The sequence below is a fragment of the Apteryx mantelli genome, chromosome 15, assembly GCF_036417845.1.
Source record: "Apteryx mantelli isolate bAptMan1 chromosome 15, bAptMan1.hap1, whole genome shotgun sequence".
NCBI lineage: Eukaryota > Metazoa > Chordata > Aves > Apterygiformes > Apterygidae > Apteryx > Apteryx mantelli.
The window spans coordinates 11,246,541-11,259,940 of NC_089992.1; the positions used below are offsets into that span (position 1 = coordinate 11,246,541).

The window sequence follows — 13,400 nt, forward strand, 5'->3', positions numbered from 1 at the left end:
TTTAATTTGCTTGGGTAAGTACAACTTCACACAAGACTAAAACATAAACACAAGAAATTATGGGAGAATAAAATAAATTGAGCATTAACTATAGGAAAAAATTAAATCATTAATTCTACACTAAAAAAACTACTATTTTGGGTCATTAAGCATTTTTCAGTTTGTTAGAAGCGTTTATATAAGAAGATCCCAAAAGATAACAACATTCATAAAGGAAAAAAACAACCAAACAAACCCTTAACGCTGTAGATGAATCTTTAGTTTGGACTAAAGAAAAAAGGTAATTTCAATCTTTGCCTTTGAAGGGCCACAGAAAGTACAAAGTAAAACGTATTATGAAACAGTGGGTGAAGATTTTAGTCTATCCTTCATACATAAGAACTAGTGAAATTACTGATTGACCTCTTCCTTGCCAAAAGGAAGGAAAAAACACCCCACTCAATGTAGCAGCTCAGCCTGTTAAACCATTTATTGTTCTGCTTTGCCAAGAGTACCAGCAACTTTAAATTCTTGGGTCAAGAGTTTAAAGATACAACCTGAAAGGCCTTTTCTTTCTCCCTTTAAACTAAATTGACAGGAAATACTCTATACAATGAAGAAACACTGCCTTAGAAATAAAAATGTATAGAACAAAGCAAGTACAGCAGGCCACAGTAAGATAGAATGACAGAAATTTCAACAATATCATAGTATCCCTGTAAGACATTTAGAATAGCAGTAAAATGTGATTATTCAGGTAACTGGTATGTTTTTCACAGTAATGCTATTAGACAACTTTTTTTTTAGATTGCTTTTTGAGTTTGCATTTATTAATTTTCTTGATGTGAGTACTCTGCAGGAAAACCTTCTCTATACATTATAGGAAAGAATTCATAAGAAAAGGAATATTAACTACTAGTCATTAAAATGCTGTAAGAGTAAAAGCTTCTCATCTCCAAGTATATTAATGCATTATTTTACTGCCCAGCTATGAAAATCCAGACTTACCAACTCTTTAGATCCTTAAGAAACATCTCAATATTAATTCATAAAAGACCACCTGCTTTAATTATTGTATTTTAGCTATTTAGTGTAATCACAAAAGCTGAAAATTGCCAACGGCATGATGGCAAACCCTGTTTTTTAGAACAGTGGAATGGATCTTTATTAAGCACACATAATCAGCATCGTGTTCATATACGTTCAGGACTTAACTCATTTAAAGATATGGGAACGATGAAAGCTTCCTGTCAGATCTGGAAAATAGCCTGTATTTTTCACCTTATCTGAAGGGAAAAACTACAGTCTCATAGCAAAATCTCCTAGGAAACACCTTGGCTGGAAATGAAATGTTCATACCACTGGTAAAATGGTAATTCTGTGTTTTCAAAGATTTATAACAACTTTTTCTAGCTATATAACCTAGAAGTTAAAATTATATCCTACTGATTATCATCCATCTCACTGTTGCAATTACAACCCATGGGATAGTAAGCTATATGGAAAACAATTAGCACCAGATCAATGGAGAATGGTTGTTGTTTTATTATGGTATGAAAGTATATATAAAAAAAAAGTCTGACATTGCCAGCTAAATTATGCTCAGTATTATAACATCTGGGCCTATTTCTAAAGCCCAGATGTTATTTACCTTGATTTATACAATATTTCTGCTACTGAATTTTTATGTAGAACTATTTTATTATACAAATAGGAATTTAATTTTTGTATAAGGATAAAAATCACTGATACCTGCAAAGGAGGAGCAGTAAGAGTTTCAAGTTAAAAGAATGTTTACATTGTTTATATTCAAAGCCAAATTAATGAAAGTCATGTTAGATCATCCATGACTTAAAGAATTACTTATGACTTGCATGGACCTTTGTGAGGCTAACAGAATGCATTCAGGAACACTCTTCAGCTCTATCTCATTCCCAAACTGAAACGCTTTCCTGCAATCAGCCTTAGAATAACCACCATGCTGTATCCAGTCCCTGGAATCAGTTCTAGTTGGTAGTACCTACAGCTGAAAGCTAGTAGCTGATTATCTGCTTGCACGAAAACAACCACAACTGGTGCCACCTGAAATCATAGCTATTGCAACCTAAGCAAATATAGCCCAAAGTAAATGATCAGTTTTGATCTAAATTACTTGAGCCCTGAGAAATAACCAACTGCACTGTCTTTTGCAGTGTGAACTGTATGGACTTAGTCCTAGAGCAACTTATTCCAAATATTTCACAAGTTGGAGTGATTTATACTTAATATTATCTCTGCTTCTCTGATCTGTAATGTTGGTATCTATAAAGCCTTTTTATTAAACTTGCACTAAGCCTTCAGGTGAGGTGCAATTCATTGCACCAAAAATTACTCTGAAACAGGTTATTTTAAAAAGCTATTAGTCTAAACTCCAAGAAAAGTGCACTTGAAGGAAAAAACAAGACAAAACAAAACTACTCTAGGATTGTGTTTGGATTTGTCTTGCATCTGAAAATGAATAAAAACTGCCAGAAGGGTTATTACACAGGAAATGGAAGTGAAGCACTGCTTTATTCCAGCACTCAGCATTAAATTAACAGAAATGATTTTACACTTTGGTTTGAGAACCACTGTTATAACAGCTTCATGACAGAAAGTGATGCTTTCAAGTCAGCTGAAACATTTTAGAAATATCAAATGTTGTGAGTGACAGTAGAAAATAAGGAATTATATATTACATTTACCTGAACAGAGGTTCAAAGTTCAGTGTTGTATATCTTCCTTAACCAGCCATGATGTCTAAGCAAGTTCATTAAACAGCAGCAAAAAGACTAACCAAACTTTCCTAAATTTTGATAAATTTTTGGTTGTATGAAAAGCAAGTTGAAAAGGAAACAAATATAATTGTGAACTTTATTTTCACGGGACTCAAAACCAGGAGATCTAGACTTTTTGCACTTTTCCATACACTACTTATATTATACTAAATGAATCACCATCTACATTCCCTTAGTTTCCTCATTCTGAATAACAAGAGAATAAAATGTTGAAAGTATTGTGTCACACTGCCTCTTCCCAAACGGTCCAACTTATTATTCTATTCTGCAAGAGTTAATTAGGAAGAAAAAATTCAAAATAAATTCAGGGAAATTAAGTACAAACAACCATATTTAATTGTTTAAATAAACATGGATGAGTTTTTAAGATTCCAATCTTTTGTTTCCATGACTTTTCCACATCTTTGACAGTAAGTACCCCTTTAACATAATTCTCTAAATTCTGTGTGGTTCAAACCCTTTCAATTTAACAGAACCAGCTCAGTTTCTTGAATTTCTCAATGTCAGCTCTTCAAAATCCAGTTGATATGATTACGATAGATGCTAAGATTAGAATCCTTCCCATCTACTTCAAATACAACTTACACATTTTGAGTAATCTTTCCTGATATTTTTTGAGACAAATTTCTGGGGCCAGATTTTAAAGGTTATCATACACTGTCCCAATTCCCAATTCAAAATTTCCTATTCCAAATTATGTGCATACAGAAGCTAAATATCTGTACTGAAGCACACAGAGCAAATGTAACTAACGTTTCAGACCACAGCTTTTCTTCTTCATAATTTCATAGTTAACTGAAATAAGTTTACTGCTGTCAGAAGTTACATGTAATATTCCTCCCTACTCCTTTTGGGGGCTTATGCCCAGAGGTAAGCAAAAACGCATCAGTGAACCATGCATCAGGTCCAAGTGGGTCAATGGAGGGAGTCCTGCTTTTCTGTGCTCCCAGGTGTTTCTTGTTTCTATTTTCTTGCTCTACTTTCTATACAACAAGCACAGAATGTCTATGGGCTTTGGTATTTTGGAACACTGCCAACATTTTCTTGAGATATACAAGTTAAGGAAACAAAATAGTGACTCTTCACAGTCTAGTTCTCAAAACAAAAGCTAAATGAGATGGGGTCTCAGAAAAACCTCAAAACCATCTTTACAAAGGAAGAGGTTACAATTGTAAATACAGGGATTGCTACTAGCTGCTCACTGTAGTCCTATTTTTCCATCATATAGCAATTGTTTTATTAAATATTTTTTCCAGAGTTTGAGCAATGCCAATAATAAAGGCATATATACACCTTGGGGGGATATGCTATGCTAACTGTAGCTGAAGACTGTAACAATTGGTTTTGCTCTACCTGAGATGTTATATACAAGTGAGGTATATCCATAAATAGTATGTCTGCTTTTAAAGGCAGTACAAATACGTTGCACTGTCCAAGCTGTAAAGAGGATAAGAGTAAAAATATGTATATGCCATCAGATTTTACAAGTGAACCATTCCAACTTCCATAAGAGAGAGTTGTGTTTGATATTAACTGGAATGGATATGGGCATAAGATAGACCTTCAAGCATCCCTCATCAGGTCTGGTTTTTGCTTTAGAAAGAAAGTTAGAGCAAAAGCATGTGGACAGAAGTATTACAGAAACCTCTCAGAAAACAGAACAGATAACGGAAGTTATAGGAAAGGATGGTTTCATATAATTATTCTTTCACTATTTGAAGAATAACTGTATACAGCACAGATTACCATTATTTAAAATCAACGTTAAGAGCAAAGGAACAGAATAAAGTGTACAAATACAATTTTGGTCTTGTTGCTTTCTAACTTTTCAGAGTTAAGTTGTCAGATCTGTTTCCCCTTACAATTTTTACTTTGTACAAATTGTATATTACATTCTTAAGTAAAATCCTGGATCTACTGCAATTTGATTTCCATAAAGATAACATGCCCCAAAGGGGTATAAGCTGTATACAAGTGGGGAGCTAGTAGCTTCTGCCATCTGCAAGCAATTTTATAACTACAAAAAGGTATATTTATGATCCAACGGCAAAAAGTGCTGGTGGACGAGTCTTCTACTTTACCAGAATATAAATCAAAGATATACATTCAACTGACCAAGAAATAAAACAGAAAGCTACTGAACTAAAAGTATTTCTTCCTCCTTGCCCCTCTAACCTTTCTTTCAGGTCATCCAAGCAACGCTGAAGATGAACTTCTCCTGCTGTTACTAGCACATGCTCTCCTGTCTCCTGGATTAAGACTTGGACACATGGATCAGCTTGGTTTAAAAGCTTCATTCCTCTGACCAGCTGAGGCATATCACCTAGTAAAATAAGGTATTATTAACAAAGTAATATAGAAGAAGGAATATTTGAACTAAGATATACTTATGTAAAGTGAGTAATAGTAACATTCATTTTCAGGGCAGCCTAAACAGAACCATGTATTTTAGGTATATTCAAAAATTTTCAGCTAAGTTCTGAGGTCCTTCTCTGGGAAAATTTCTGCATATGACTCAATGCAGAGTGGTATGGTTTGAGACATAAGCTAAATTCATAATTTGTAATCAAGAATTTATGTAGTGATGATAAAATTCACATTATAAAAATCAAGTGAATTCATTGGTAGACATTTCAATGGATTGCATGTTTCTGTTTTATACAGTTTTACAATAGGTTTAGCGTACCAAGCCAGCTATTATGTTGTTATTCTGTTTCCTTTATATAATTAACTGCAGATACAGTTCATATTTTAGTCTGAAATTTGAAGTAATTCCTAACCAATGAAAAAATTGAGTGCTGTCAAAACAAACTGAGTAAGAATTTCAGAATTGAATTCCTTATTTTCACTGTTTATCAAGAAAGATCATTCTTAATACACACTGACTGAGAAAGAACTTCAGGACTGCACTCCTTATTTTCACTAATTATCAAGAAGTATCATCATTCTTATGTGTTACAAATATTTAAAGTTATCTTTCAATAATTTATTTTGTTTATTTGCAATCTTTCACGGATAAGTTTAGCAACCTGTAAATTGCCAGTGTTTAAAATGCCTCAAAGACACTAATAATATCATGTTAACTTAACTAACTGAAAAGCAAGAACGATTCCATATGGACTACTTAGAAGGCATAAGAGCGAATGAAGTACAAAGGATGGAAGATTTAAACAAACTAGCTGGAAGCCACTGAGAAGCTCTAAAGCTGTCACAACCTGAAAAGGTGAAAAATCAGAAATGCATGAGCTTTTCAGTGAAACAAACACAGCTGTCCCTAAGATGAAGATGTCTAAAAAGAACCTTAAAGTTAATGGAGAATGAACAGCCACTCTCCAGCTGAATTAAATTTGACAAATTTACACCAAAGCTATGCAAGAAGTAAAACAAAAATAAACACCTCATGTCAGCAGCCTTTCATAATTAATGAAATTTTAAAAATTTAATTATGTTTCCTTTTTCTTACTTCACATATGGGGTAAAGAATACCCACGGGCTTTCTAGGAAGAGATTTTCATATTCAGAAGGAGTGACATTCAACTTGTCATTCATTTAGAGACTATTAAAAGAAATGATATTATATATTTAATGATAAACTTGTAAGCGTATAATAGAAAAATAACCTAGAAAACCAGACATGAAAACAAACAAAGTGGAAACAACACAGTGTTGGTTCACACGGTGTGCCACTGCAGTTTGGAACAGAGACTTTCAAATTTGTCTTCTACAGTTAAGTCCTCAGAGAGAGAGAAATAGCTGTACCTTTCTTTTAGAGGTTTTTACATGAAGGTTTTGACATGAATTTGAAGACATGCAATTACATTGCAAAAAAGATTCATACGGAAATAATTCATATTTATTTTGAGTCATTTTTTCCAAATAATAAAATGCAGTTTTGAAGTAGACTTGGTGCGGAAGCCCCATGCACCCACACAAGCCAATGTGCTAGGGCACCCCAGAACTACACACAGCTAACTGGCTGATTGCTTTCAAGATAAACCTACAATGACTGAGCTCTGGTTGCCTTCCCCTTACTGCAAACAGCTGCTGATTTTCAGGAAACTTTTGCAGATGTAGCTACCTTTGAGACTTTTGTCCTTCTATGAAATTTGGTGGAAACCAAAGAAATTACCAGGGAGGAGAAATGAAACATTGATATAAGAATAATATTAAAACACGCACACAAACCACACCACTCAGTAGTTCTAGAATTACATTCCTTTAACATTTTCAACGAATGACTACATTCAGTAGAACCAGAAACATCCAATACTTTCAAAACTGCTTTAACAAATGCATAGTATATGACTACTGGGTATTCAAATGCCTAGGACAAACACAGTTACTAAGATGTCCTATCACTTTCTGAAAAACATGTAATCTTAGTGTTATGAGTCATTTATACTTGAATAGAAAGGCAGTTATTTTGATTCTACTAACACTGCAACAACAAATGCAAACTGGACAGAAATTCAAACGTAGCCAGAGACGTACTACCCTGTTAAAAAAAAATAATAATAAAAAGTGCTACAAATTTTTACCAAGAACTCAATGATACAACATAAAAGAATGTAAGCAGAAGTGAAAAATCCTAAAGACATAATTACCTTGAAAAAGGAGTTTCATAGTAAAGGAGTATCAGACCTTAGTATCATGCAGCATGCGTTAGATCTGACCATAAAGGGCACAACAAGGTCTTCTGTAACTCCCCAGTAACCAAAACAAGAGCTAACTGGCTAGAAGAATCTCAAAAACAACAAGGTACAGTCATCCAGGTAACATACCTATTCAGTTTCTACTAGGCCAGTCTCTAAATCAATGGATAGATCATAAATTACTCTAACCAGTGGAACCACTGGGAGTGGGAAACTGGGTTGCTATCAGGTTAGTTTTCCTTACCAACCCCATTCACCTTTAAACTTACTTGGATGTTTTGGTTCAACAGCTACCCGCACAATTGGTGTAGCTTCAAAGTTGAGAGGTGTAAATGGTGGACAAGCTGGTGACGTTGACAATGTTGCAGATTTCAGCACAAAATCCTGCAAGCCTCCTATTCCTAACAGGAATCAAGCAGAAAGAAAAAAAAACTGTCAAATTAGATAATGCTAAACACATGATCATAAAGCTATAAAAAAGCCAAAATTTCTAATTACAGAAAGCAGAACTTAAAACTCCTCACTGTCCATATAAGGTATTTGTTAAAATGTTTGTGCACAACCTGGGTACTCAACACTCTGGTGTGAGATTGGATAATCCATCTCAGTTCCCATTGCTTTCCCTTTATATCTTAAAAAGTCGTGCTTTAAACTTTAAAGAGCAGAAAGAAGATGAGGGCTTCCCCCCAGCCCCTTTAATATGCCCAGTCCCTTTTACAGTTATTTCTGGTAGTTTAAATTTAGAAAAATTTAGATTTGAAGTAACCTCCAAAGGTCACCTAATCCAACCTCCAGCCCAAAGCAGGGTTAACTTCAAAGTTCAAGTTTCTCAGGGCCTTGTTCAGTCAAGGTTTAAAGACCTCCAAGGATGGAGACTCCACACCTTCTCTGGCCAACCTGTTCCAACGCTTAAGCGCCCTCATTGCGAGTAAGTTTTTTTTTTTTTTTTTTTTCTTATGCCCATCTGGAATTCCCCTTTTCTGCAACTTGATTCTTGTAACAGATTAACTCACAGTAAGTTACTAATTCTAATCCTAATATATTTTGTAATGTTGGCACATTGGAGAAAAATAAGCCTAAATCATAAGAAAAAAATATTACAGAAAAAGATACTAGCTATAAATCTACAAAATAGCTGCTGTAAATCCATATTTAGCCTTGGCTAGCTGGTTTGCACACTTAACATTCAAGACGATTCAAAATTATTGCTTTCAAATTCCTAACCAATAGGACATCATTCATAATTCAGAGCTACAAACACACTACTGCAAGTGGGTGAGTAATAAAGACAACAAAGCTGATATTGATATATACAGTCACTTCTGATTCTCCCTCAATGATAAGCAATGAGCCTTTCAATACACCTAGTGAAGTATAAATTAAAAACAAATATAATTTATTACAAGAAAACTGAAACCTTTAGCTCATAATCTATACCTGCTTAAAAATTAAATTTGCATTTGTAGATTGCAGTGTATTTGTGTTCCTTCCTCCTCATTCTCTCTTGCATGCCAGAGCAGGGATAAGCAAGGAAGTTCTTCATCCCAGTCCTCCATTATCACCCTAATACACTTCCAGGTTCTTTTTTGGCTTGGTCTTCTGTATTTGAGGCCAGAAACAAAGAGGGTCAGTTCCACCCTATGAGATCATGAGGGAGTTTAAATTCTGAAGAGCCAGTCTGCTGCAGAATCATCAGCTGCAGGATCAGGCTGTTTAAGGCTGAGTGTCTGAGCAGTAGGATGTGCCAAAACCTGAAATGTCACTGCTTAAGAAAACCTGCCTCAAAATAACTGGAAGAACAACAACATTCAACAGCTTTAAATACAGAACAGCAGATGCTACAAAGAAAATAAATCTGTATAAACTCGATGCTGCACCTAACCCATGACCAGCATGTATTTCCTCTTTTTTGCTTATTCAACATGTGGTTTGAATGAAAAACATATGCTGGATCATCATCACCAGAGACTGAGTAGAGGGGATGGTCCATTTTATTCTGATCTTCTCCAGCTGGTAAAAAGAAAATGACTTAGAGTGGGAGATAAATGGCTTCTTTTCACAGTATAATGTGAACCAGAGAAATCAGGTTACCAAATCTATTATTTTGGATCAACTTACTCTTCTGTTGACAGAAGTTATAGTATTCTTATTGCCATAAAAAAAAAAATCTAAAGCTCTCTGCTCATTTGTTTCATATTTGAAGGTAGAAGTACATGTATTACACTGGTGTCTGGAAACAGCAATATGCTACAATTGAAGAAATCTGTCAGCTTCCCATGAAATTGTTAGATTTACAACCCGAGCATTTTAATTGCTTCACTGTAGGGTTAAGCATACAGAAATACCCAGCCCTGATGAATCTATTTATTTATTTAAACATTTTTGATACTGAATGTTGTCAAAAAGTCCTTTATAAAGATTAAAGATTTTTGGACACTTTTTTGCATAATATGATTATGAAAAAGTAATTGCTAATGTACTTTCTGAATAGTATTAGATGAAGATGTTACACAACTAATTCAAAAGTGCCACATAAAATGTCAATATAAGAATTCTATTAATTATGCTGATATATCAATCTCAAACTTATTGTTTAACTCACTGAAATACAATGTACTGCTTGAGATCATGGATATTCTAAGCATATAATATATACGTTAATTAGTTGACCAGAGTTAGAAAAGCCACTTCAAAGCTGAGCTTATGAATTTGCCTCCCATTTTAAGACTGCTTTTGTTCCATTCAGTCTGTCATGATATCTGTAACATATCACAGAAATATTTTCCTTCTCATTTCTTTTACAGTACAATAATTTTCAAAAAGATGTGAAGGAACCAGAGAGAAGAAAAAATTGCTTAATCAAGGAAGGTTAAAAAGTCTACTGCTACTTTATGACTTTTACTTTATGTTTTAAGATAGCTTAAAGAATGAAATACTAAAAAGCATTATAAGTACTCATCCCTCAAAAAACAATGAAGTGTACAAGGTATGTAATTTGCCACTCAGTTAACTAAATATGCCTTTAGGCAGTTTGTTGTACATTGCTTCTTCTCCCCCCCCCTTCCCTTTTTTCAAAAGAGAAGCTCTAGAAAAGCTCTAGTTGAAATGTCTACAGGAATTTTTACACGTGAGAATTAACAAGACCAGGAAACTGCTTCTGTTTATTAACTCTGACTGTGGAGTGCCATCTAAATTCCCAATTTTATAGAAGAGAAAATGGTAAAGTCTGATTGTTCTGAGAATTGTGTAAACTTTGAAAAGAAAGAGTTTCTAATGAACCTCTCATTTTGCTATATACTGGTTAACAGGACTCTACTTCTAGCACTATACTGGGGGGAGTAAAGCCTTTTCTTCCCAGTGAGAAGTCAAAGAACCTTTACACATTTTACCTTCACTCTTCTTGACTGAAAGCCAGTTCATATGGCAAAGACCACTATCTACTAAATAGTTACTGTTGTAAATATCTTCTTTCTTGTGCATAATCCTGTTGAGATTACGGGGGTTACAACGTAGAAAACTGGAAAGCAGGCTACACAGGCTGAAAGGTCAGATCTACCTATGGATATCAAATGAGATGTGATACTAAGTAAGAGACTAGATTACTTTTCTTAAATTCTATATCTAAATGCTTTGCTCCTACTGCAGGATAATATTTTTGTTTTAAAAAAAGCATTCTGACATACTAGTGGTCACCAAAGAAAGAATCACAGTGCCTGAACTCAATCGGACTTGAATAATAAGAGACACTGACAAAAATACCATTGTCCAGGGCCCAGTCTATGTGCCAAAGGACTTCACTGAGAGAAAGGTAATGTTACAAAGCTTAATGCTAAAATGGAAACACTCAGACAAAGCAACACTAGTTCTGCAAACTTGATACCATCTCTGAGAAAAACAGGCAAGCTTCCAAATATTATGTGGAGATACAATTTAAAAAAAAGATTAGAAATGGTATCTCTTGCCCTAATGAAGCCAATCCTACAGAGAATTGGTTATCAAACTGATTTTCCATAGCATATATTAAGAGTATTTGTCCACACAGAAATGTAACTGGATACTCGCTCTTTACAGAGACCCTATTCAGATTACTCTGACAAATGGTTCACACTGATCAGAAATAAACATATTTTGAAGTGTTAAAGCTATTATTTCAATAGTAACTGTCAGTCTGTAGGTTGAGAATAAATACTGAATTTAAGACTTCTCCTTAATAGACAAGGAACTCATTACCAGCCTATGAAATAATGTTAAGGACAATTTTCTGAGTTCCGTTGTTTGACATTTAAAAGTAGACTGAATTATGGTGTAGAACACAGAATTCCTACACAGATGCAGAAATGCTAGATTTATAGAGGTCCTCCTTTTGTTGAGTGCTTTATAACTATTACTTGTCCTAGAAGATAAGGATACTAAATTAAGTATATACTTACTTGCATCACTGGTGTTTTAAACTACATGGTAAAAATAGATCAGAACATCATGACTGAAATTTTCAAAGGAGTAGGAGATTTAAGACAAACCTACATTTACTTTCTGCCTCTGTGTCTTGCTGGTAACCACCACACCTCAGACACTAATTTTGCAGCCTTTAAAGATAAAGTACACTTTTCCAGCTAAATTCAGCTATCAAGATCAGAACACATAATAGATCAATTTCAAGATATACATAATTAGTTTCTTTTGATGTAGAAAGATTTAGCATTCAATGTTCTTTCAGAAAAAAAAATTGCAGCAGACACCACCACCATGCAAAACTGCTTCAATCAGATAAGGAAATAATTCAGTTTGCAGTGTGAAAATCAAACAAAGAAGAATAAGAGCTGCTTAAATTTTAACTTCTGCCACATTGTTACTAGCCTTAGCATATCAGTTCAGAGGATCTTTATCTTCTCTCGCTGATGATATCACCACTTAAGCATCCTTGGCTGCTGTGGAATGGAGACATGTCAAGCTTTGGACTAACACCATAAGGAACTAAGTAAAGCAAAGAGCTAATGTTAATCTTCCCAGTAAGGCTGCGTCCCCACTGAAATATATCGTTTCTTATCAACATTGTTTGTTTAGAAAGATTAAGACTTTACAACATGCAAAGCCTCCTGGTTTAAATGCTCCAGGCAACAGCACTGTGTATCAGCAAAGAAAGATTACGCAAGCTCATTCTAAATCCATGTAAAAGGTGATACAAACTCCGTTAATATACACAATCTAAAATCTTAAGACTAGCATCTGCCCTTTGTTTCAAAGAGTTTACAAACAGACTAGAACCTTTATGATTTTCTTTGGACAGTAATAAAGATCAAATATTTTTAATTTTTATTTCCCCCCTTGTGAGAGACATCTGAAAAGAAACATTTTTAAAAGGAAGTATTAGAAACAGATACAAGGAAGCAAATTCACAAATCTATCTTAATAATATAATTCTCACATTTCCAGTTTCTCCTCAAAATAAGCAAGCTAAATGCCAACTAAAATAAAGAGAAGGGTGAAATACATTCATCAAATAATTCTAAAATCATCAAGAAATTAATGAAAATAGCCCCAAATCAATCATCATTCCCCTTCAGATCTATCCACAGAATTCTCCTTTGCCCAATACCTAGAATAAACCTGGAAAAGGTTATACCATTAGCTCACTGTTACCTATTAGGGTGACTAATAACGGTTCACTGTTTCCTTGTACACTTTATGCATCAACCCTTATCTCTCCATTACCATCTGTAATTAAAAAAGAGGGCTTCTGCAAGTGGAAACAGGCTTTTTGTAGAAATGAAACTCAGTTACAATAGTGTCTTTTATATTCAGGGTATCTTAAAATGTTTTACAAATTACTGGGGTTAAATGCTGGTAACTGCAGGGACTTTGGACAAGTAAGTAGCTACTATGGCTGAAGAATACCTTGCTTTATACATTTAGCTCCTCAGATTTTAAGCATGTTTCTCTTGAGTCTCACGGG

General features: G+C 34.4%; 1 protein-coding gene across 5 annotated transcripts in view; it reads right to left on the reverse strand.

The window, feature by feature from the left end:
- Positions 1-13,400, reverse strand: part of EFL1 (elongation factor like GTPase 1) — a 107,115-nt gene that overhangs the window by 35,382 nt on the left and 58,333 nt on the right. For all 5 annotated transcript variants that reach the window (XR_010885750.1, XR_010885751.1, XM_067305760.1 and 2 more), the window contains exons 16-17: positions 7,717-7,848; positions 4,971-5,118 (exon numbers count right to left, since the gene is read on the reverse strand). Coding sequence is in view for 3 of the 5 variants with exons in the window: in XM_067305760.1 (XP_067161861.1) it covers positions 4,971-5,118; positions 7,717-7,848 (280 nt within the window). In the remaining 2 variants the exon portion in view is untranslated. The remainder of the gene's footprint in view (positions 1-4,970; positions 5,119-7,716; positions 7,849-13,400) is intronic.